Raw genomic sequence first — 19,325 nt, forward strand, 5'->3', positions numbered from 1 at the left:
TACAGTGCAATCCTAGCATGTCTACTCAGAAGTCCTATTGAGTTAAATGGGACTTCTTGAGTAAGAGTGCACAGGATTGCAGTTTTATTTTTCCAAGGAAAGACTTAAGTTAATTTACCTTAAATTTTGTTTCATGGTTTATAATTTCGGTGCTCAGTTGAAATTTGACTGCAGCCAGCTCCTCTTTGCTGGTCTCTTGCAAGCTGTGCTGCTGTCTCTCTGCCATCTCCAGCTGAGTTTGCAGGCCAGGGAGAGCTCCAGCACAAATCTTAGACTCTTCCAGTTTTTCTTGCGGTCCTTGTTTCTCCTGACTGAATCTTGAGAGATCAAGCTGCAGCTTCTCACGTTCTTTGGCTGCTCTTTCTTCGGCAGTTCTGAGTTCCTCCATGACCCGGGACAGCTTCTCTTCTGCTTCTGCCTTTTCAGATGTCAGAGTGCAGATCTGAATGCCAAGCTCAGCCATGTCAGTGTTGGTCCTATGGAGAAGGTCTTTGATTTCCACGTTTTCCAGCTTAACTGCTTCCAAATGGTACTTGACCTTGGACAGGTCATCTGTGAGGCACAGTAAGTTCTTCTCCAGCTTAGCCTTCTGGTGGGCTTCCTGGTCCCTCTCATTTTTCAGCACTTCCTCTCGATGTTGACATTGAAGCAGTTCCTCCACATGGTTTCTGTTGAGGATTTCACTGTGCCCTTTCAGCTGCTGGGCCAGGGTCTTTTGTTCGCTTAGAATAGCCCCTTTGACATCTAGCTTTTCTTGCAGTTTCTGCAGCTCTGTAGCTGTCTGCTGAAGCTTAGCTTGAAGGTCCACCATTTCCCTCTGAAGTCTCAATACCTCTGCCTGGTTGATACACAGCTGCTCCTCCGAAAGAGCCAGTCTTGAAGCCAGATCTTTAGCTTCTCTCTCTTGACAGGCTGCCTGTTCCAACTGGGCTTTCTCCACAGAAGCCTTCTCAGAAGCAATGGATTCAATCACTTTTGTCTGATGAAGGCAAGTGTTTTCTAGGTTTGCCTTTTCTGCTTCTAGGGCCTCCACCTTTTTGTTGTCCCTCTCAACTTGCCCTTGTAGCTGCTTGCACTGGTTCTCCAGGTCTCGCAATGCCTTGTCTTTCTCTGTGAGCTGTAACTTCAGAGATCCTTCGTATTGCCTTGAGGAGGACAGACCCCTTTCCAACTGCAGGGCATGCTCTTTGGTGCTCCGCAGCTCTGCTTGCAGTGCAGTTAAGGACTCCTTGGTAGTGCCTTTGCTCTTTTTTAGTTCTTGGCAATCAGCCTGCAGGGCATTCAGCTGTTCTTCCAGAACTTGGTTTTGTCTTGTGGCATTCTGCAGGCTTTCATCCAGCAGTTTGTTCTGTCCTCGGAGTTTCTTCTCTTTTTCATCCACAGACACCACCGAGTCTTCAATCTGACTTTGGAGCTGATTCTCAGAGGCTCTCAATCTGACAACCTCTGTCTCTGAAGAAGATTTTAATGCATCCAACTTCCTGCACTTCTCTTCTAGCTTCTGATTGGTTTGCTGCAGCTTTGCATTCTGGGACTTGAGCTTCTCATTTCCTTCACAGCTACTTCTCAGCGAGGAGCGTTGTTCTGTGGCCTGCTCTTCCATTCTTTCTACTGTCTTTTGGAGATGCTCTCTTTCAGAAATAAGTTCTCTCTTTTGCTCTTCTATGTGCTTTACTGTTTGACTTAGTTTTGATAGCTGAATTTCCAGCAATCCAAGTTGCTCCATCAGGTTTTTTACTTCTTCTTCCATAGTTGTTTTTGTAAGCCTAACCAACTCCTCAAGTTTCATCTTCTCATTCCTTTCCTCTTCAAGATTTTTTTCTAATGATTTTATGGAATCCAGGGACTCTTTCAACTGGATTTTAAGATCAGCCACCTCATTGTCTTTTGCTGTTAATGCCTTCTGAAGGTCAGCTTTTTCAATTTTCATCGTTTCTAGATGAGCACACCATTTTTCAGATTCTGCCTTGGAGTTGACAGTGAGGCTCCTCAATTTCAATTCAAACTCTTTCTGTGTCTCCTCTTTCAAATGGAGTTGCTCTTCCAGCATTTTAAGCTGAGGAAAGTGTTTATTATTTAACTGCTGAGCATCGGCCTTCTCCTGTTCCACTTCATGAAGCTTCTTCAGTAACTCCTCAATCTTCAGTGCAGACTCATACTGACTGGTGGCTTGTTGTGCCTTTTCACTTGTCAGACCATTGGCTCTGGCTACGAGCTCTTCATTCTTTTGCTCTGCTGATTTCAGATTGGTTGTAAGCTCACTGATATGGCTATCTTTCATGGCCACCAACGCCCTGGTAGTTTCCAGTTCTTGATTCAAGAGAAGCACCTTTGAGTCAGAGTCCTTTTTACCAGACTCCAGTTCCTCAAACCTTGCACAGTATTCTTTTTGCTTCTCGATGGCATTCTGTTCTAAAGTCTGCAGGCACTTCTGGAGGTCCTGAACGGTGTCCTGGGTGCAATGGGAGATTTCACGCTGCTTTTCTAGTTCCCCAAGCATTTGCATTAGCCTGGAGTTCTCCTCACTGATATTCCTGCTCTTCTCTCTTTCTGTTTCTGCTTGCTGCTTCTCAAAGCTGACAGCCGCCTGTAGCTTTTGACTCTCCTTTTCCAGATGCTGGATCCGATCCTGCAGTTCTTTCTGCCGCAGCTCTGCCTGGTCAAGCTCCACATGCAGCTCGTCTAGGCCCTCAAGGGGTTCGGTGTTTAAAAAGTTATTCCCGTTGGGGCTGGAGGGGATTTCTTGGGCCTAAGAACAGCAGCAGAAAAATGAAGGATTTTGGTTAGAAGAATGGCTGCCTCTTTATTATATATAGCTATTCAGCAATTTGAGTCCATCTCAGATTAGTACAAAGAAGCCTCTGGTTGGGGAATCATCACATTATTCAATTAAACCAGACCAGCAGGGCTTTTATTGTAAAGTTACAGTGACAAAGAGCTAAATGAGTAACACATAGCAAGTACAGATAATCAGGAGACTCAGGTAACCAACTAGAATAACGTCATGTGGATTCTACCAAAATTTCCTCCTCCTCTTCTTTTTTCAGTGTAATGGTAATAGATCATAAAAATGATGCTATACATAAGGAAAACTATCAGAGTAACAATGGCACTATTGCTTCTTTTATAAGGAAACGTTGCTCCTGGAGTCATTTGTCTATACAATTTACCTGCAAATAGCTGCTCACCAAACTGCTCATGCTTGAACTGCGGCTTGGAGGCTTCCACAGGTAAGCTGAGGAGCCGAATGAAGACAATGTTCTCCTGAAAATGGAAGAGGCCTTTTATGTTATTTTTTTTTTGGAAGAAACCACCACCACCACGCACGCATTTTCAACAGGTTGCTCTCAGTAATTATTTACTTGGCTCTAATTTAGGAATCAGATGTGCTCTTTCAGCACATCCAGTCCCACAGTATGTGTATACAAACAACATAAGTCTACACAGCTCTGTTGCTGGCCTAGGCAGGTGTGGACTGTATAGTCAGCATGGTTAACTTCCCCATTAATTGAGAGGTGGTAGACAACTGCCTCTTCCATAGACACTGTGGCACCAAACAAGGAGTATGAAAGCTGCTGTATGAATGTATCCTCATAAATTCTCTCTCTCTCTCACTCTCTCTCTCACTCTCTCTCTCACTCTCTCACTCACTCTCTCACTCTCTCACTCTCTCACTCTCTCACTCTCTCACTCTCTCACTCTCTCACTCTCTCACTCTCTCACTCTCTCACTCTCTCACTCTCTCTCTCACTCTCTCTCTCACTCTCTCACTCTCTCACTCACTCTCTCACTCACTCTCTCACTCTCTCACTCACTCTCTCACTCACTCTCTCACTCTCTCACTCACTCTCTCACTCACTCACTCTCTCACTCACTCACTCACTCTCTCACTCACTCTCTCTCTCACTCACTCTCTCTCTCTCTCACTCACTCTCTCTCTCACTCACTCACTCACTCACTCACTCACTCACTCACTCACACACTCACACACTCACACACTCACACACTCACACACTCACACACTCACACACTCACACACTCACACACACACACACACACACACACACACACACACACACACACACAAAATCCAAAAAAGGGTGAACTACCAAGAGCACATTTCACCAGTGTTCAAGTGTTTGCTCTGACTTGGCATTATTTTCCCAAGTACAATTTGAGGTACTATTTCACCTTGAAGAATTATACATGGATCTCCTTCCTCTGTGTTCCATCACAACAGATAACTTTCTTGACTATACCTTCGTAGCATCAAATGCATACATACAATAATGGAATAGAGAAAGGCAGTCCCTAGAAACTCACCAATATCTGAGCCTGAATGCTGACCACAACAGTGTAAGAATATGCATTTGTGCTGGCTTTTAACTGCTAGGTTTAGCCAGTGGAGGGTATTTTTAATCATAATTTATATAATGCTGTTCACTACTCTGTTTTTTTGGGTTTTTTTAAACTGAATTCCTTGGGGTGTGGGGAACAGAAATTGAGGATGGACAGATGGATATAGATCAGAGTGGGGAACCTTTTTCAGCCCAAAGGGCCAGATTCCTTCGTGGTTAAATATCCAAGGGCCTCATGCCAATGGTGGGCGGGGCCAGAGGCAAAAGTGGACGGGGTAATTGATGTGCATTTTGCTTTGGCATTTCAGCCATACAAACTCAGAGGTTTCTACATACACATTCTCCATCCAGAGAAGCAAGAGGCATTGTCACAGTTTAAGGACATCCTTCAGCCAGACAAAAGCACTGGAGGAAGGCACAAACCAGGGCCAATGACAGGCATGGCCTGGGGAGAGTTCCAAGGGCTGGAGAGTAACCTGGAAGACTACATTCCCTGGTATAGATAAATGCAAAGTTCCTTACCAGACTAGAGGACAATGCAATTCATAGTACATCTGCAGAACTGTTCACAGTGCACCTGATCTATGACCATACACTACAAATGGCAATGACTGGATATGGTATATCTTCCATGGGACAAATTATAGATTGCCTAAGAGAGTTTGATCAGTTTCACTGTCTATTAATAAAAGATAAAATTGGGCTGATGCAAATGTGTTACAGCCTTTATTTCCATTAATTCTTTCACTTATTCATTGTTCTACAGGCCCCTTAGGCTTCATGCACCTCCTATTCTTCAATTGTTGCATGAGTCAGATGACATGAACAGAGGATACTATCTCACTGTAAGAGCTGGATGAGATGCATCCAGTAGTATAAATCCATGATCATGATGAAAAAGAAAGTCATTGTTAATGTAGTCATTAAGGGCCTACAAGCAAACTTATTTCCTATTGTCCTTCTGAAGTTAATCTGATATGACACATTAAGTAGGACTGCAACAGAACTTAGACATGAAAAAAATCTGTATCATGACCACAATGAGTTCCCATCTGGCCAATGAAGCTTTAATATATTCTAAATCCTAAAACTATTTTATTAAAACATACAGGTTGCAGAAATGTTTCTATTACCTGGCAAATGCGGGCCATTCTGAGTCTAAGTCATAGCCTCTAGACATCAGATCAAACCGAACCTCATTCAGTTCATAGAGGTGACCAACAATATCAGAACTCATTTTCGAATTCAGGAAGGGACTTCTTGCATAGTACCAGTCACTAAAGAAAAAGGATTGCAGTAAATAGGCAAAAAGCAGCTCACATCAATAATCCTCAGCAAGATGCAAGATAATAAAAGAACGACTGCATTGTTGATTGTATATATTCCAGAAAAGCTGTGTGCTTTCATTTATATTGCAACCTTTCTGCCACAAATGAAAGAGCTGCTCCTTTTCAGAGCTTGGAAAAGTTACTTTTTTAAACTACAACTCCCATCAGCCCCAGCCAGCATGGCCACTGGATTGGGCTGGTGGGAGTTGTAGTTCAAAAAAGTAACTTTTCCAAGCTCTGCTTTTATTTATAAGTACATAGAGCACAATTCCACAAACGTGAGTTGAAACTAAATCCCAATGAAAAGGATGTAATAGGCTCAGGGTGAAATCCTAACTTCTCCCTACTGCCAGTGGAGCTCTGCGGAATGGCAGAGCCACTACTGCATCTACAGCCCCCATGGCGGCTACGGCAGAAAATGCAAGGGCAGGACTGCTGGCCCTTGATGAACGGCAGTGAGATCAGCTCAGGATCCAGTGATTCCCAGGACAGCTCAGCCCTGCCCCCTCTCCATCCTCGAACCACCCATACTTTCTGTTGGCTCCCACTGGCAGGGATCCAACCAGCTGACATCCCACCCACCTGCATATTCAGCAACTGATGGGAGGTTCGTTTCGCCAGGAAAGCATAAGGCTCTGCCCTCCTCAACTAAATTGCAGGATTGTGCCCAGATTGTTTCCCATAGGCATCTGGTTGGTCACTGTGGAGACGGAACGCTGGACTAGGTAAGGCTTTGAACCAATCCAGTAGGGCCCATGTTAAGTTAGAGCCAATTTCATCTAGTTCACGCCTACAAAGTTCACAGCATTCTTTTAAGACTATATTTCATTTTTAAAGCAGGCATTCAGAGGAACAAGCCATTCTCACATCTGTAATCACTGCTACAATGTGTTTTTAAATTGTGTTTTTTTAAGTGTTTTTAAATTTGTATATTTGTTTTTAATTCTTCTAAACCGCCCAGAGAGCTTCGGCTATAGGGCGGTATACAAATGCAATAAATAAATAAATAATACAATAAAAAGACCCAAATATTTTTTTGAGAAGTCTCTGGTCAGTAATAGGCACATGCTCTGTGATTCTTAACTGTTTTCCATTCCCACCATTGCTATCCCCATTTCCTCTTTTCACTTTCCTTTGTAGACCGATTGCAAAGCTATTGTTGTACAACTACTGTACCTTTTATTTATTTATTGTACTGATATACCGCCCCATAGCCGAAGCTCTCTGGGCGGTTTACAGTAACTAAAAACATTAAAACAAATTCCGTTATATAAACGTTGAACAACACAACAGCATTTACCTTGTTACTTTGGTATTCATAAAACACTGTTGCAAAGTGTCTGCAAGTCTTTGGTGCACTAGGGAATAACGGATAAATGCCCTGCCCTTACCAAGGGGTGTTCTCAGCTGGAAAAAAAAAAAGACAATCACAACAAAGTGTACTTTTGTGAGTGCACATATGACATAATGATCAGCAACACATTTTACCCAGCCAGTGTTTAGCATTAAAAACCAGCAGTCAACAAGGTACAGCTATCTCTAGTTTCACACAGATCAGCCCCGAGTTGCAAGACTATCAGTGTACTGTACGTACGCCAGGCCGTTTAGGACCGGGGGTTGGTAGGAGGAGACAGTCAGGGCTGGTTCCAGGTTACTGGGGGCCGTCGGGCACAGTGGACCCTATGTGTCCTCCCTAAGGGGTCACTGGCTCACTTCCTCCTGCCCCCTGTCTTTGTTGCTGCAGGGACCCACCGGCACCGCTACCACCACCACCACCTTCTCCTCCTCCATGCTCGCTTGTCCCTCCCTTCAGTGGCTGGAGGTTCTCGGTGCTCTGCAGCAAGCCCTTCCACAGCCACTGGCACCAGAAGCATGTCGGACCCCACCCCCTCAGAATCAGCCTCAGTGGTACCCCTCCCATGCTATGGAGGCTGCTTCTGAGGAGGTGGGGCCTGATGTGCTTCTGGTGGCGGTGGCTGTGGAAGGGCTCACTGTGGAGCCTCCAGCTGCTGAAGGGAGTGTGGAGGGGGTGGTAGCGACACTGGTGGGCCCCCACAGAAATGAAGACAGGAGCCAGAAGGAATGCTAGGCTTAGCGCTGGTGGGTGGTGAGCCCCTGCGAGCGACTCGGCCCTTGGACCAGTTCCTAACCTGGCCGCCTGCTGGCACTGGGCCTGGGGACAATTGCCTGAAGCCTAGGCCATATCAACATTGACACATCCTAAATGAGAATAGAACCCAGAGGAGCTTTATATTAACATTCAGCCCTTGGGCTTCTCTGAATCAACCACCACCCCTCTCTTTCTCACATACATACACGCACAATTCATCAGGAAGATGGGAGAAATGTTACCTTCAGAAATAATGGCACCTTCGCAATTCCCCATTCACCACTTGGATCATATAGAAATGCTTCAATACTCCTTATTAAATAAATGGTAGCTTGCCTATACTGAGCTCTCATTTGAGCCAGAGATCAACACAGGCAAGCTACCATTTCTCGGTCATCGTATCTGTAATATGGACATGAATCTCACAGTTCATTCTCCTAACTACTATGCTCCTCTAGCTCCTTATGTTTACCACTCCCTTAACTGGTTGTTGTTGATTATGACTTATGGCAACCCTATGAATCAGTGACCTCCAAGAGCATCAGTCATGAACCACCCTGTTCAGACCTTGTAAGTTCAGGTCTGTAGCTTCCTTTATGGAATAATCCATCTCTTGTTTGGCCTTCCTCTTTTTCTACTTCCTTTTGTTTTTCCCAGCATTATTGTCTTTTCTAGTGAATCATGTCTTCTCATCAAGTATGATAATCTCAGTTTCATCATTTTAGCTTCTAGTGATAGCTCTGGTTTAATTTGTTCTAACACCCAATTATTTGTCTTTTTCGCAGTCCATGGTATGCGCAAAGCTCTCCTCCAACACCACATTTCAAATGAGTTGATTTTTCTCTTACCTGCTTTTTTCACTGTCCAACTTGCACATCCATACACAGAGATCAGGAATACCATGATCTGAATGATCCTGAGTTTGGTGTTCAGCGTTTGCATTTGAGGACCTTCTCTAGTTCTCTCACAGCTGCCCTCCCCAGTTCTATCCTTCTTCTGATTTCTTGACTATGGTCTCCATTTTGGTTAATGACTGTGCCGAGGTATTGATAATCCTTGACAAGTTCAATGTCCTCGTTGTCAACTTTAAAGTTACATACATTTTCTGTTGTCATTACTTTGGTCTTTTTGACGTTCAGCTGTAGTTCTGTTTTTGTGCTTTCCTCTTTAACTTTCATCAGCATTCGTTTCAAATAATTACTGGTTTGTGCTAAGAGTATGGTATTGTCTGCATATCTTATATTATTGATATTTCTCCCTCCAATTTTCACACCTCTATCTTGGTCCAATCCTGCTTTCCGTATGATATATTCTGCATATAGATTAAACAAATAGGGTGATAAAATACACCAGTCTCACACCCTTTCCGATGGAGAACCAATCGGTTTCTCCATATTTGGTCCTTACAGTAACCTCTTGTCCAGAGTATAGGTTGCGCATCAGGACAATCAGATGCTGTGGCACCCCCATTTCTTTTAAAGCATTCCATAGTTATTATGATCTACACAGTCAAAGGCTTTGCTGTAATCTATAAAGCACAGGGTGATTTCCTTCTGAAATTCCTTGGTCCGTTCCATTATCCAATGTAGGTTTGCGATATGATCTTTGGTGCCTCTTCCCTTTCTAAATCCAGCTTTGGTATCTGGCATTTCTTGCTCCATATATGGTAAAAGCCTTTGTTGTAGTATCTTGAGCATTACTTTACTTGCATGGGATATTAAGGCAATAGTTCGATAATTACTGCATTCCCTGGGAATTGGGATGTATATTGAATGCTTCCAGTCTGTGGGCCATTGTTTAGTTTTCCATATTTCTTGACAAATTATTGTCAAAATTTGGACAGATTCAGTCTCAGTAGCTTGTAGCAACTCTATTGGTATGCCATCTGTTCCTGGTGATTTGTTTTTAAGAGCAGCTTTCACCTCACATTCTAAAATTTCTGGTTCTTCATCATATGGTACCTCCATGAATGAATCTGACATCCTTGCATCTCTTTTACAGAGTTCTTCAGTGTATTGCTTCCATCTTCCTTTTATTTCATCTTGGTCAACCAGCGTATTTCCCTGTTGATTATTCAACATCCCTGCTCTTGGTTTAAATTGCCCTTTAATTTCTCTAATCTTTTGGAATAGGGCTCTTATTCTACCCTTTTTGTTGTCCTCTTCTTTTTCTATACAATAACTATTGTAATAGTTCTCCTTGTCCCTACGTACTAGTCACTGTAATGTTGCATTTAGGGTTCTAACCGTGTTTCTGTCTCCTTTTGCTTTTGCTTTCCTTCTCTCTTTAACCATTTTAAGAGTTTCGTCAGTCATCCACTGAGGGCTTTCTCTCTTTTTAAGTAGAGGTATTGTCTTTTTGCATTCTTCCCTGATAATGTCTCTGACTTCAGTCCATAGTTCTTCTGGTTCTCTGACAACTAAGTTTAAAGCCTCAAATCTGTTCCTTATTTGATCTTTACATTCTTCTGGGATGTTACTGTATTTTAGCATGATGATTGCTTTGTTGTTCTTCTTTAGCTTTACTCTTATTTTTGATATTACCAGTTCATGATCAGATTCACAGTCTGCTCCTGGTCTTATTTTCGCAGAAAGTATGGAACTTCTCCATCTTCTGCTACCAATTATATAATCAATTTGATTCCTATACTGACCTTTTGTTGGTGTCCACATGTACAGTCGTCTTTTCAGTTGCTCAAAAAATGTGTTTGCAAGAAACAAATTATTGGCTTCATAGAATTCAATAAGTCTTTCTCCTGCTTTCTACTCACTCAGACCTTGCGTTGTAGCTCCTAATTGCTTTTGATACATCACTTCTCACTATTAAAGCAACCCTGTTTCTTCTTAATTTCTCATTTCCTGCATAAAATATTTTGTAGTTGCCTGACTGAAAATGTCCCATTCCTGTCCATTTTAATTCACTCACGCCAAGTATTGTAATGTTGATACATTCCAGTTCTTGCTTGACAATTTCTAACTTTCTATTTCTAAGTTACTAAGTTCGAAAATTTCTAACTTAAGGTGTGCATCCTAGAGGTTGCCCTTAACTGGTATCACCATGATATTTTTTCTACTGGATATTGCAACTCCTGTTTGACTACACAAGGTCAAACTCTTACTAGACTTAGCAAACATCTCTCATAACCCTTTTTCAGCATCCTCTTAACTAATCTAATCAACCAATTAACAGCAAGAGTCTGGAAGAATCTCCACAGAATTGTCACTTATTCTTGCTGCCCTTCTCAAAAGATTGAGATGGGAGAAGTTTTAAGGTAAAACAAATGAAATACCAAGGTCCAAGAGATACAGTGTTTGAAGAGCAGCATAGAAGTCTGCCGAATAAGTAAATTCAGGGTGGGCGTATAATGCCATCTACAGGCCTATCGCTACATTTACATGTCAGAAAGAATCTTGCCTAAATGATGGAGGAAGTGAGGCACAACAGAAGATTGGAGGGATGGTCCAGCGATTGCTGGATTTATTTATTTATAAAAGTATTTACACACCACCCTCTCACAAAATTTCAGGGTGGTGTGCAGCAACATAAACACACTTAAAAGCAACACAAATTGGTTTTATTGATTTATGGTTTTACTGCTACATGGTTTGCTTTAATTTTGTCTATTTCAACATATGTTGCCTGAAGCATATTTTTGTTATGATGACTCATACATTATTATTATTATTATTATTATTATTATTAATTAGATTTATATCCCACCCTTTCTCCCAGTAGGAGCCCAGGGCGTCATTAATTAAATAAAGTCCTTGCCCTTCCTTTCAAAGCCTTCCACAGCCTTGCCCCTCTTGTCACTCCATGTCCCAATACATTCCTACTTGTGACCCTTGCACCTTCCACCCTCAAAGCCGTCGTGTTTTCTCAGTCAAGTTTGGACTTCCTCCCTTTCCACTCCTGATGCCTGGAACTGCTTCCCAGAACATCTCCATGCGATGTCACCTTTCTTACTTCAGGTCTTCCCCAAAATCCACCTTCTCTGAAAAGCTGTTTAACAGACCCACGTAACCCTGATGGTGTACTGTAACAAATGCTAATTCCATACAAGCAAAATTATTGCATATTCCTCCTCTGTTTACTCTTGGCTTCCTTTCTCTCCCCTCCCTCTGTCCCCACCCCCACCCCATGTTGGGGCAGGGACCTCTCCTAGAGTATTTTGTAAAGTGACAAGCACACAAATGGCACTATACATATAATAAATAACCCACCCACCATGTTGACTGTCAACGTGGTACCCCTCCATTCTTTTTTATCTATAGTTTATTAGGGTTTTCACATTATTACAACAAAACAGTACAATCCCTTATTCCCTCCCCAGATCCCCTCCCTCCCTCTATCATCATGCCCTCCCCTTTTCAGTTACAACATTTTCATTTCTGATGTTCAGATGCTTGGTGCGTTATGCAGTGTTCAGATTGACCCTCATCTATTGTAACCCTTATCTGAGCATATGAACCTGAACACTGCATAACATGTTAAACAGCCGACCACAACATATGAAAATGTGTGTAAAGAAAAAGAAAAGGGCACGAGGGCAAAGGGAGATGGGAAGGGGGTAGGAGAAGGAACAAGGGATTGTATTTTTTTATTGTAATAATGTTAAAACCCTAATAAACTATGCATCTGTTCAGATAAGGGTAAAGATAAATTAGTGTCTACGTCCTGCTGGGGTCTCAGATTAACCACTGTTAAATTGAAGAAGTTTCCATCCCTGCATTGAATTGTGCCTCCCATTTCTTCTACTTGTAAGTAAAAGAGTTCCAAAGAGTTCCAAAAATGTGTTCCAAATCTCTTTGCTATCATATTTCCCCTCAGTTTTCTCTTCTCCAGGCTAAACATGCCCAGTTCTTTCAGTCTCTCCTCATAGGGCTTTGTTTCCAGTCCCCTGATCATCCTTGTTGCCCTCCTCTGAACCTGTTCCAGTTTGTCTGCATCCTTCTTGAAGTGCGGAGACCAGAACTGGATGCAGTATTCAAGATGAGGCCTAACCAGTGCTGAATAGAGGGGAACTAATACTTCACGCGATTTGGAAACTATACTTCTACTTCCTGAAGTGTCCCAAAGATTTTAAATCCATTATTCTGTGTTATGATCTATGAGAGGTACATGATACCCCTATCTGTCCATGATAAAACTGTATTATTGTCTATTGTTGTAATGTGGGTTGCCCTAGATGGTGAGGTCTGCATGTGCAAATGAGTCAAGTGAAGCTGGCTTGCCACCCAGCCTTGTCGGGCCACAGCTATGGTGGGATAAATGATGCAGAGAGCCTCAGATGCTTAGAACCTAGTGCTACCCAACTCTGCAGTGGGGCTAGTCTGCCTACTTCTAGCTGTGTCCACTGTGGGATTTGTACCCCTCCATTCTTAAGGACCCAGCATCTATTCCACACTGCGCCCCTCCCCTTTATTTCTTCAGGACATTTACTTTTGAGACAAGGACTACCATGAACACTTATTTGTGTTAGTTCTGTTTTGAAGAGAGAGAAAAAATCTAACCGTGATTCTTGATTTAAGGAAGCTCATTATGAGTCAGGGTGAAAAAACCCCTGGCACCTGACAAAAGTTCAGTACAAGAACAAAATAGCAGCATTTATCCAGTCAAAACATATGAGGAACAAAGAAAGACATACAGTGTATTGTGTTTCTGTAGCTTGCAAGAAGTAAGCAAGAAGGTCTGGCTCCTACATTATCTCCTGTTCGTTAGAGCAGTTCCTACCATCTTTGGGCACACACTCAGAGGCTTTTAAATGAGAAAAGAAAAGTCAGGAAATCTGATCATGGATCTCCCACATCCTCTCTGTTTCAGCTTTGAGACACTGGAGAGTCACTGGCAGTCAAAGTTGACAATGCCAGGCTAGATGGACCAGTCATCCTACTCAGGACAAGGTAGCGACACAGAATCTGCATTAGGTTAGCAACTTGGAACTTTCTGCACTCCTGCAAGCAGCAGCCCATGACATTGATTGGACTCAGGGAAACCTGTAGTGGGATGATATTACATCACATGCTTTGGGAAAGAGAAGTAGAGGAGACTGTGGGATGCTGCTTTTGGCAACAGTCCCACAGGCCCTGGAACCTCAAGGTTTGGCAATCTGTTTGTAACAAAAACTCACTGGTGAATGTCAGGGTTAGGGATGGGCGAATCTGACAGTTTCAGTCAGGGCCGGCTCCAGGAATGCGGGGGCCCTTGGGCATTAGCCTGCCCCGGGCCCCTCTGCTTCCCTTCCGCAATCCCGCAGATTGCAAGACGAGCTTCCGAACCGCCCGCCATCCCCCGCGCTTCACCTACCTTTCTCTGCTGTTCGCGCAGGGTTGCCATCAATAAAGATGGCGGCCGAGGTTTCCATAAGGGACTGAAGCCTTTGCCGCCATCTTGGTTGATGGCATGCAGTGCGCGCAGAGAAAGGTAGGTGAAGCGCGGGGGATTTGAATTTGCAAATAAACCGGGGAAATGGTTAGCATATAAATTAAGAAAAGAACGACAAAAAAAATCTTATTTTAAAGATACAAGAAGGAGATGAGATGTTGACAGACAATTTAAAAATCCAAAGGGTTTTCCATCAATATTATTCAACTTTGTACAAGTGTCAGGAAATTCCCTCAGAAAAAATAGAAGAGTATATATCCAAACAGAATTTGCCTAAAATTACAGATCTTCAGAGACAAGCTATTAATGGTCCTATTACGTCAAGAGAAATATCTGAGGCTATAAGTAAAATTAAATTAGGAAAGGCGCCAGGACCGGATGGACTATCAGCAATGTATTACAAATGCTTGGAGGAGGAACTTTTACTACCTTTACAGTATACAATGAATTCTATTTTACAAGAGGGGAAGATACCGGATAGTTGGAAAAATGCCAATATAACATTAATACCTAAAGAGGAGCAGGATTTAACTAAAACAAAAAATTATCGGCCAATATCTTTACTGAATAATGTCTATAAAATTTTTACAATGATTTTGGCTGAAAGAATGAAAATAATATTGCAACAATTTATTCAGGAAGATCAAGCGGGGTTTTTACCTAAAAGACAATTACGTGATAACGTCAGGAATGTTTTGAATGTGTTGGAATATCTAGAACAACGAAATGACATACAAGCTGCTTTGATTTTCTTGGATGCTGAGAAAGCATTTGATAATTTGAATTGGAAATTTATGTTTAAGGTTCTAGAGCAAATGGACTTTGGAGATAATTTTATAAAATGGATCAGATCGATTTATACATCACAGAAGGCACAGATAATTGTCAATGGGGATTTAACGGACTCATGTGAAATACAAAAGGGTACAAGACAGGGATGTCCATTGTCCCCCCTTCTATTTATTCCGGTTTTAGAAGTGCTGCTTAGAGACATAAGGCAAGACAAAAGGATTTCGGGAATAAAGATAAAAAAAGAGGAATATAAATTGAGAGCATTTGCTGATGACTTGATAATTGTATTAGAAAATCCCTTGGAAGGAATCAAAGTATTGATGGATAAATTAGAAGAATTTGGACCATTAGCAGGATTTAAGATCAATAATCAAAAAACGAAGATGTTGGTGAAAAATTTATCTTTAAGAGATCAAAAAGAGTTAATGGAGAAGATAGATTTTAAAATAGAAGAAAAGGTGAAATATTTAGGTATCATTATGACAAATAAAAAATCAAAGTTGTTTCATAATAATTATGAAAAACTATGGACAGAGATTAAGAAAGATTTGTTAAGATGGGATAAATTACAGTTGTCATTAATGGGTAGAATATCTGTAATAAAAATGAATGTATTGCCGAGAATGATGTTTCTATTTCAAACAATACCTGTCATATCCTCTGATCTACCTTTCAAACAATGGCAAAAAGATATTTCTAAATTTGTTTGGCAGGGGAAAAAACCAAGAGTTAAATTTAAATTATTACAAGACGCCAAAGAAAGAGGAGGGCTGGGATTACCAAATTTTAGACTTTATTTTGCTGCTTGTTGCTTAGTCTGGATAAAGGAATGGATTCTATTGAGGAATAAAAGATTATTGGATTTGGAGGGTCACAACCTGAAGTGGGGATGGCATGGATATCTATGGTATGATAAAGTAAAAGTTAATGTGGATTTTAATAATCATTTTATAAGACGTCCTTTGTTGAATATATGGAATAAATACAAAACAAGGTTTTTTTCGAAAATACCACTATGTGTTTCAAGTCAAGAAGCATTTTATAGAAGAGAAATGGCTGGAAAAGAGAAATGGTTAACTTACCAAGAACTATTAGAAAATGTGCATGGTGAATATATAATGAAAGAGAGAGAACAACTGACAAAGGAAGGATATAGTTCACAATGGTTTGCCTATTTACAATTGTTAGAAAGATTTAAAATGGACAAGAAAATGTATGGGTTTGAAATAAATAAATCTGATTTTGAAATAGGTTTGTGTACAAATGATGAATGCATAATTGCAAAAATGTATAAATTTTTATTAAAAATGGACATGGAAGAAGAACAAGTAAAAGAGTGTATGGTTAAGTGGGCAAAAAATTTTGGTTATAATATACAAATGGATCAATGGGAAAATATGTGGAAAAAAGGTTGAAATTTACATTATGCTATAATCTTAAAGAAAATTTTTATAAAATGATGTATCGTTGGTATATGACTCCAGAAAAGGTGTCAAAAATGTATAGTAATGTTTCTAATGTATGTTGGAAATGTAAACAACAAGAAGGATCTTTTTATCATATGTGGTGGTTGTGTAAACAGGCAAAATTATTTTGGGCACAGATAGGTAGGATGATGCAAAAAATCTTAAAGATAAATATTCAGTCAAAACCAGAATTCTTTTATTGGGTTTTATGGATAAACAAAAGGAAAAGAAATATGGAAGAATAATATTATATATGATCACGGCAGCAAGATTACTATATGCACAAAAGTGGAAAATGGAATCGATACCAACAATGGAAGAATGGCTATTGAAATTAATGGACTTAGTTTGAGATGGACAAATTGACATGTCTTAATAGAGAAAAAACGACAGATACATTTCTTAAGGAATGGAAGCCTCTTTTGGACTTTTTGTTGAAAGAAAAAAATGAAATGATGATAATGGGATTTGACGATTAATTAAGATAGACTTTGGAAAAAAGTGAATTTCGTATGTTCTAGGAGACAGGTTTGATATATATTATATACTTATAGCTGATCTGTAACAAATCGGAAGTCAAGTTTTGCTTTTTATTTTAATTTTTTGTTGTTGTATTGTTTTTGTTGTATTTGTATTTGTTTTTATAAAAATTTGAATAATAAAAAATTATTATAAAAAAAAAATAAAGATGGCGGCCGAGGTTCCCATAAGGGACTGAAGCCTTTGCCGCCATCTTGGTTGATGGCATGCAGTGCGCGCAGGGAAAGGTAGGTGAAGCGCGGGGGATGGTGGGCGGCTTGGAAGCTCGTCTTGCGATCCTTGGGATCACGGAAGGGGAGCGGAGGGGCCCCCCAGGGGCTCCTAGAGCTGCAGGGCCCTTGGGCCAGTGCCCAACCTGGCCGCCCTTTGGAACCGGCCCTGGTTTCAGTCTTCTCAGTTGCTCATTCTTCTCATCATAAGCTCAGTTCTCCACATTAGTTTGCATTTTTTAAAAATAAATTTAAAAAGGCCTCCTGAACATTCATTGGCATTTTAGTGCGAATTTCTCCCAATATATATTGTGTGCAATTTTGCCTAATATACATGTTGTTGCCATGCAGTTTTCCTTAATACAATGCATTTTGTATGTTTCTTCATTAATACATGTATTATATGCACACTTTACCCTAGTATATGCATTACTGTACACATTACTTGGCTAGGGAACAACACTGCAAAATCCAAAGAATTTTGAAGGATGGGTGCATTTTGGTTTGCTGATCAGGGAGCATGAATTAGATAGGTTTGCCTTTACATGTGAATTGGACCAAATTTCTCCTCCATCCCTACCCAATAGCCAATATTTGGTGGTAAGAAGGTGGTGGTGATCCAATTACAGGGATGCTTGGAAGAAGATTACCTGGACCCATTTCAATCCAGCTTCAGGACTGAACACGGCACCAGCACTGCCACAGTCACCCTGATTGATGACCAAGGAATAGGGGGAATGCAACCTTGTTGGTTCTCCTTGACCTCTCTGTGGCTTTTGATACAGTTGACCACAGGATCCTCCTGGAGTGGCTCCAGGGATTAGGAGCTGGGGGCATTTATTATTTATTTATTTGTTACATTTATACCCTGCCTTTCTTTTCATGAACCCCAAGGCGGCTTACATATGGTTCCCAAGCGGTCTCCCATCCAGGCACTGATCAGACCTGACCCTGCTTAGCTTCACCAGGGGGCTGGCCCACGCCTATCTCTGAGACAGATTTCAGACAGAAGCTATGGGGGACTGTTGTCTGGCACCTTAGGAGCTAATGTGGGGTTCCCTAGGGACCCTAGAGGGTCAATCTCGTCCCCCATGCTTTTAAATATCTACATGAAGCTACTGAGATTTCCATCAGGGATTTCAGGTGGTAATGGGTGGGACAGAGACCAGGACTCCTCGGAGACAGTCCACCAGCAAATGCAGCTCTGTGGAGGAGATGGATTCACTCTCTGGTTCATCCTGGGAATGCCAGCAAATCCATCTTCCCTGGGCCCCAAAGGATACACCTCTGCTACCAGATTCTGATGGCTGATCTATAAATCAAGAGAGATTCCCCAGAACTGGAAAACCTTTTACCCCAAAGGAGCCAGCCAGTGTCAAAGAAGGCACTAGCCCTTTAGCTGGTAAGGAGGCAGCACTCAGGGGGTGGGACCTACAGTTCATTACTATCTAACCCCGCTATAAAACATAGCTAGTCGGTCTAGGAACTTGTTGAATCAACTTGGATGGTTGGCCTCAGCTGCAGGAATGCTACCAGGGATCCTGAACCCACACCTTGATTTTCATTGAAGGTGCTGACCCCTACCCTGCAAACCAGGAACTTCTGACCTCACCATACTTTCATCATCAACCCTCCCTGGGGCGGACATCGCTCTGGATCATGACACTCCAAGCTCACTGCGCTTCATTATCACTTTAAACCTAAGGTCCCCAATGTGATGCCTGTAAATACCACAGCACCTGCAGACACCTCCCTTGGTGCCCACCAATGCCCCCAGGCCCTCCTAATTTTTTAAAGGAGCTTTTTTTTGGGGGGGGTGCCTTTTTTGGGGAGGTGATCTACTTTTATTGGAGCTGTTTTATTTGTTTTGGGGGGCGTGTAGGTGATTTCCCTGTTTGGGGGTGGGGGAGCTGATCATCACCACTTTTTCCCCTGTGAAATGGGCATTTTGTGGAGCCCATTACTTAGACTTCCAAATATGCCCCTTGTCCCAAAAGGTTGGAGGGGCTGCAGGCTATGGCCTTATGTGACATCTAAACTAGGCCACTATGTGTCTTCACATGAGGCCACTGCCAGGACTGCTCATGCATAGAAAAAAGAATATATCATGTTAACCAGCCCCAACCTGCCTGTAGTCT

The 19,325-nt window shown here is 41.7% G+C and overlaps 1 protein-coding gene across 3 annotated transcripts in view; it reads right to left on the reverse strand.

Annotated features, from left to right (window-relative positions):
- Positions 1 to 19,325, reverse strand: part of FYCO1 (FYVE and coiled-coil domain autophagy adaptor 1) — a 98,218-nt gene that overhangs the window by 69,564 nt on the left and 9,329 nt on the right. For all 3 annotated transcript variants that reach the window (XM_061586020.1, XM_061586021.1, XM_061586019.1), the window contains exons 5-8: positions 6,987 to 7,093; positions 5,492 to 5,635; positions 3,171 to 3,264; positions 119 to 2,749 (exon numbers count right to left, since the gene is read on the reverse strand). In XM_061586020.1, the coding sequence (XP_061442004.1) occupies positions 119 to 2,749; positions 3,171 to 3,264; positions 5,492 to 5,635; positions 6,987 to 7,093 (2,976 nt within the window). The remainder of the gene's footprint in view (positions 1 to 118; positions 2,750 to 3,170; positions 3,265 to 5,491; positions 5,636 to 6,986; positions 7,094 to 19,325) is intronic.

This window comes from Rhineura floridana, chromosome 10 (genome assembly GCF_030035675.1).
Source record: "Rhineura floridana isolate rRhiFlo1 chromosome 10, rRhiFlo1.hap2, whole genome shotgun sequence".
NCBI classification, from domain to species: domain Eukaryota; kingdom Metazoa; phylum Chordata; class Lepidosauria; order Squamata; family Rhineuridae; genus Rhineura; species Rhineura floridana.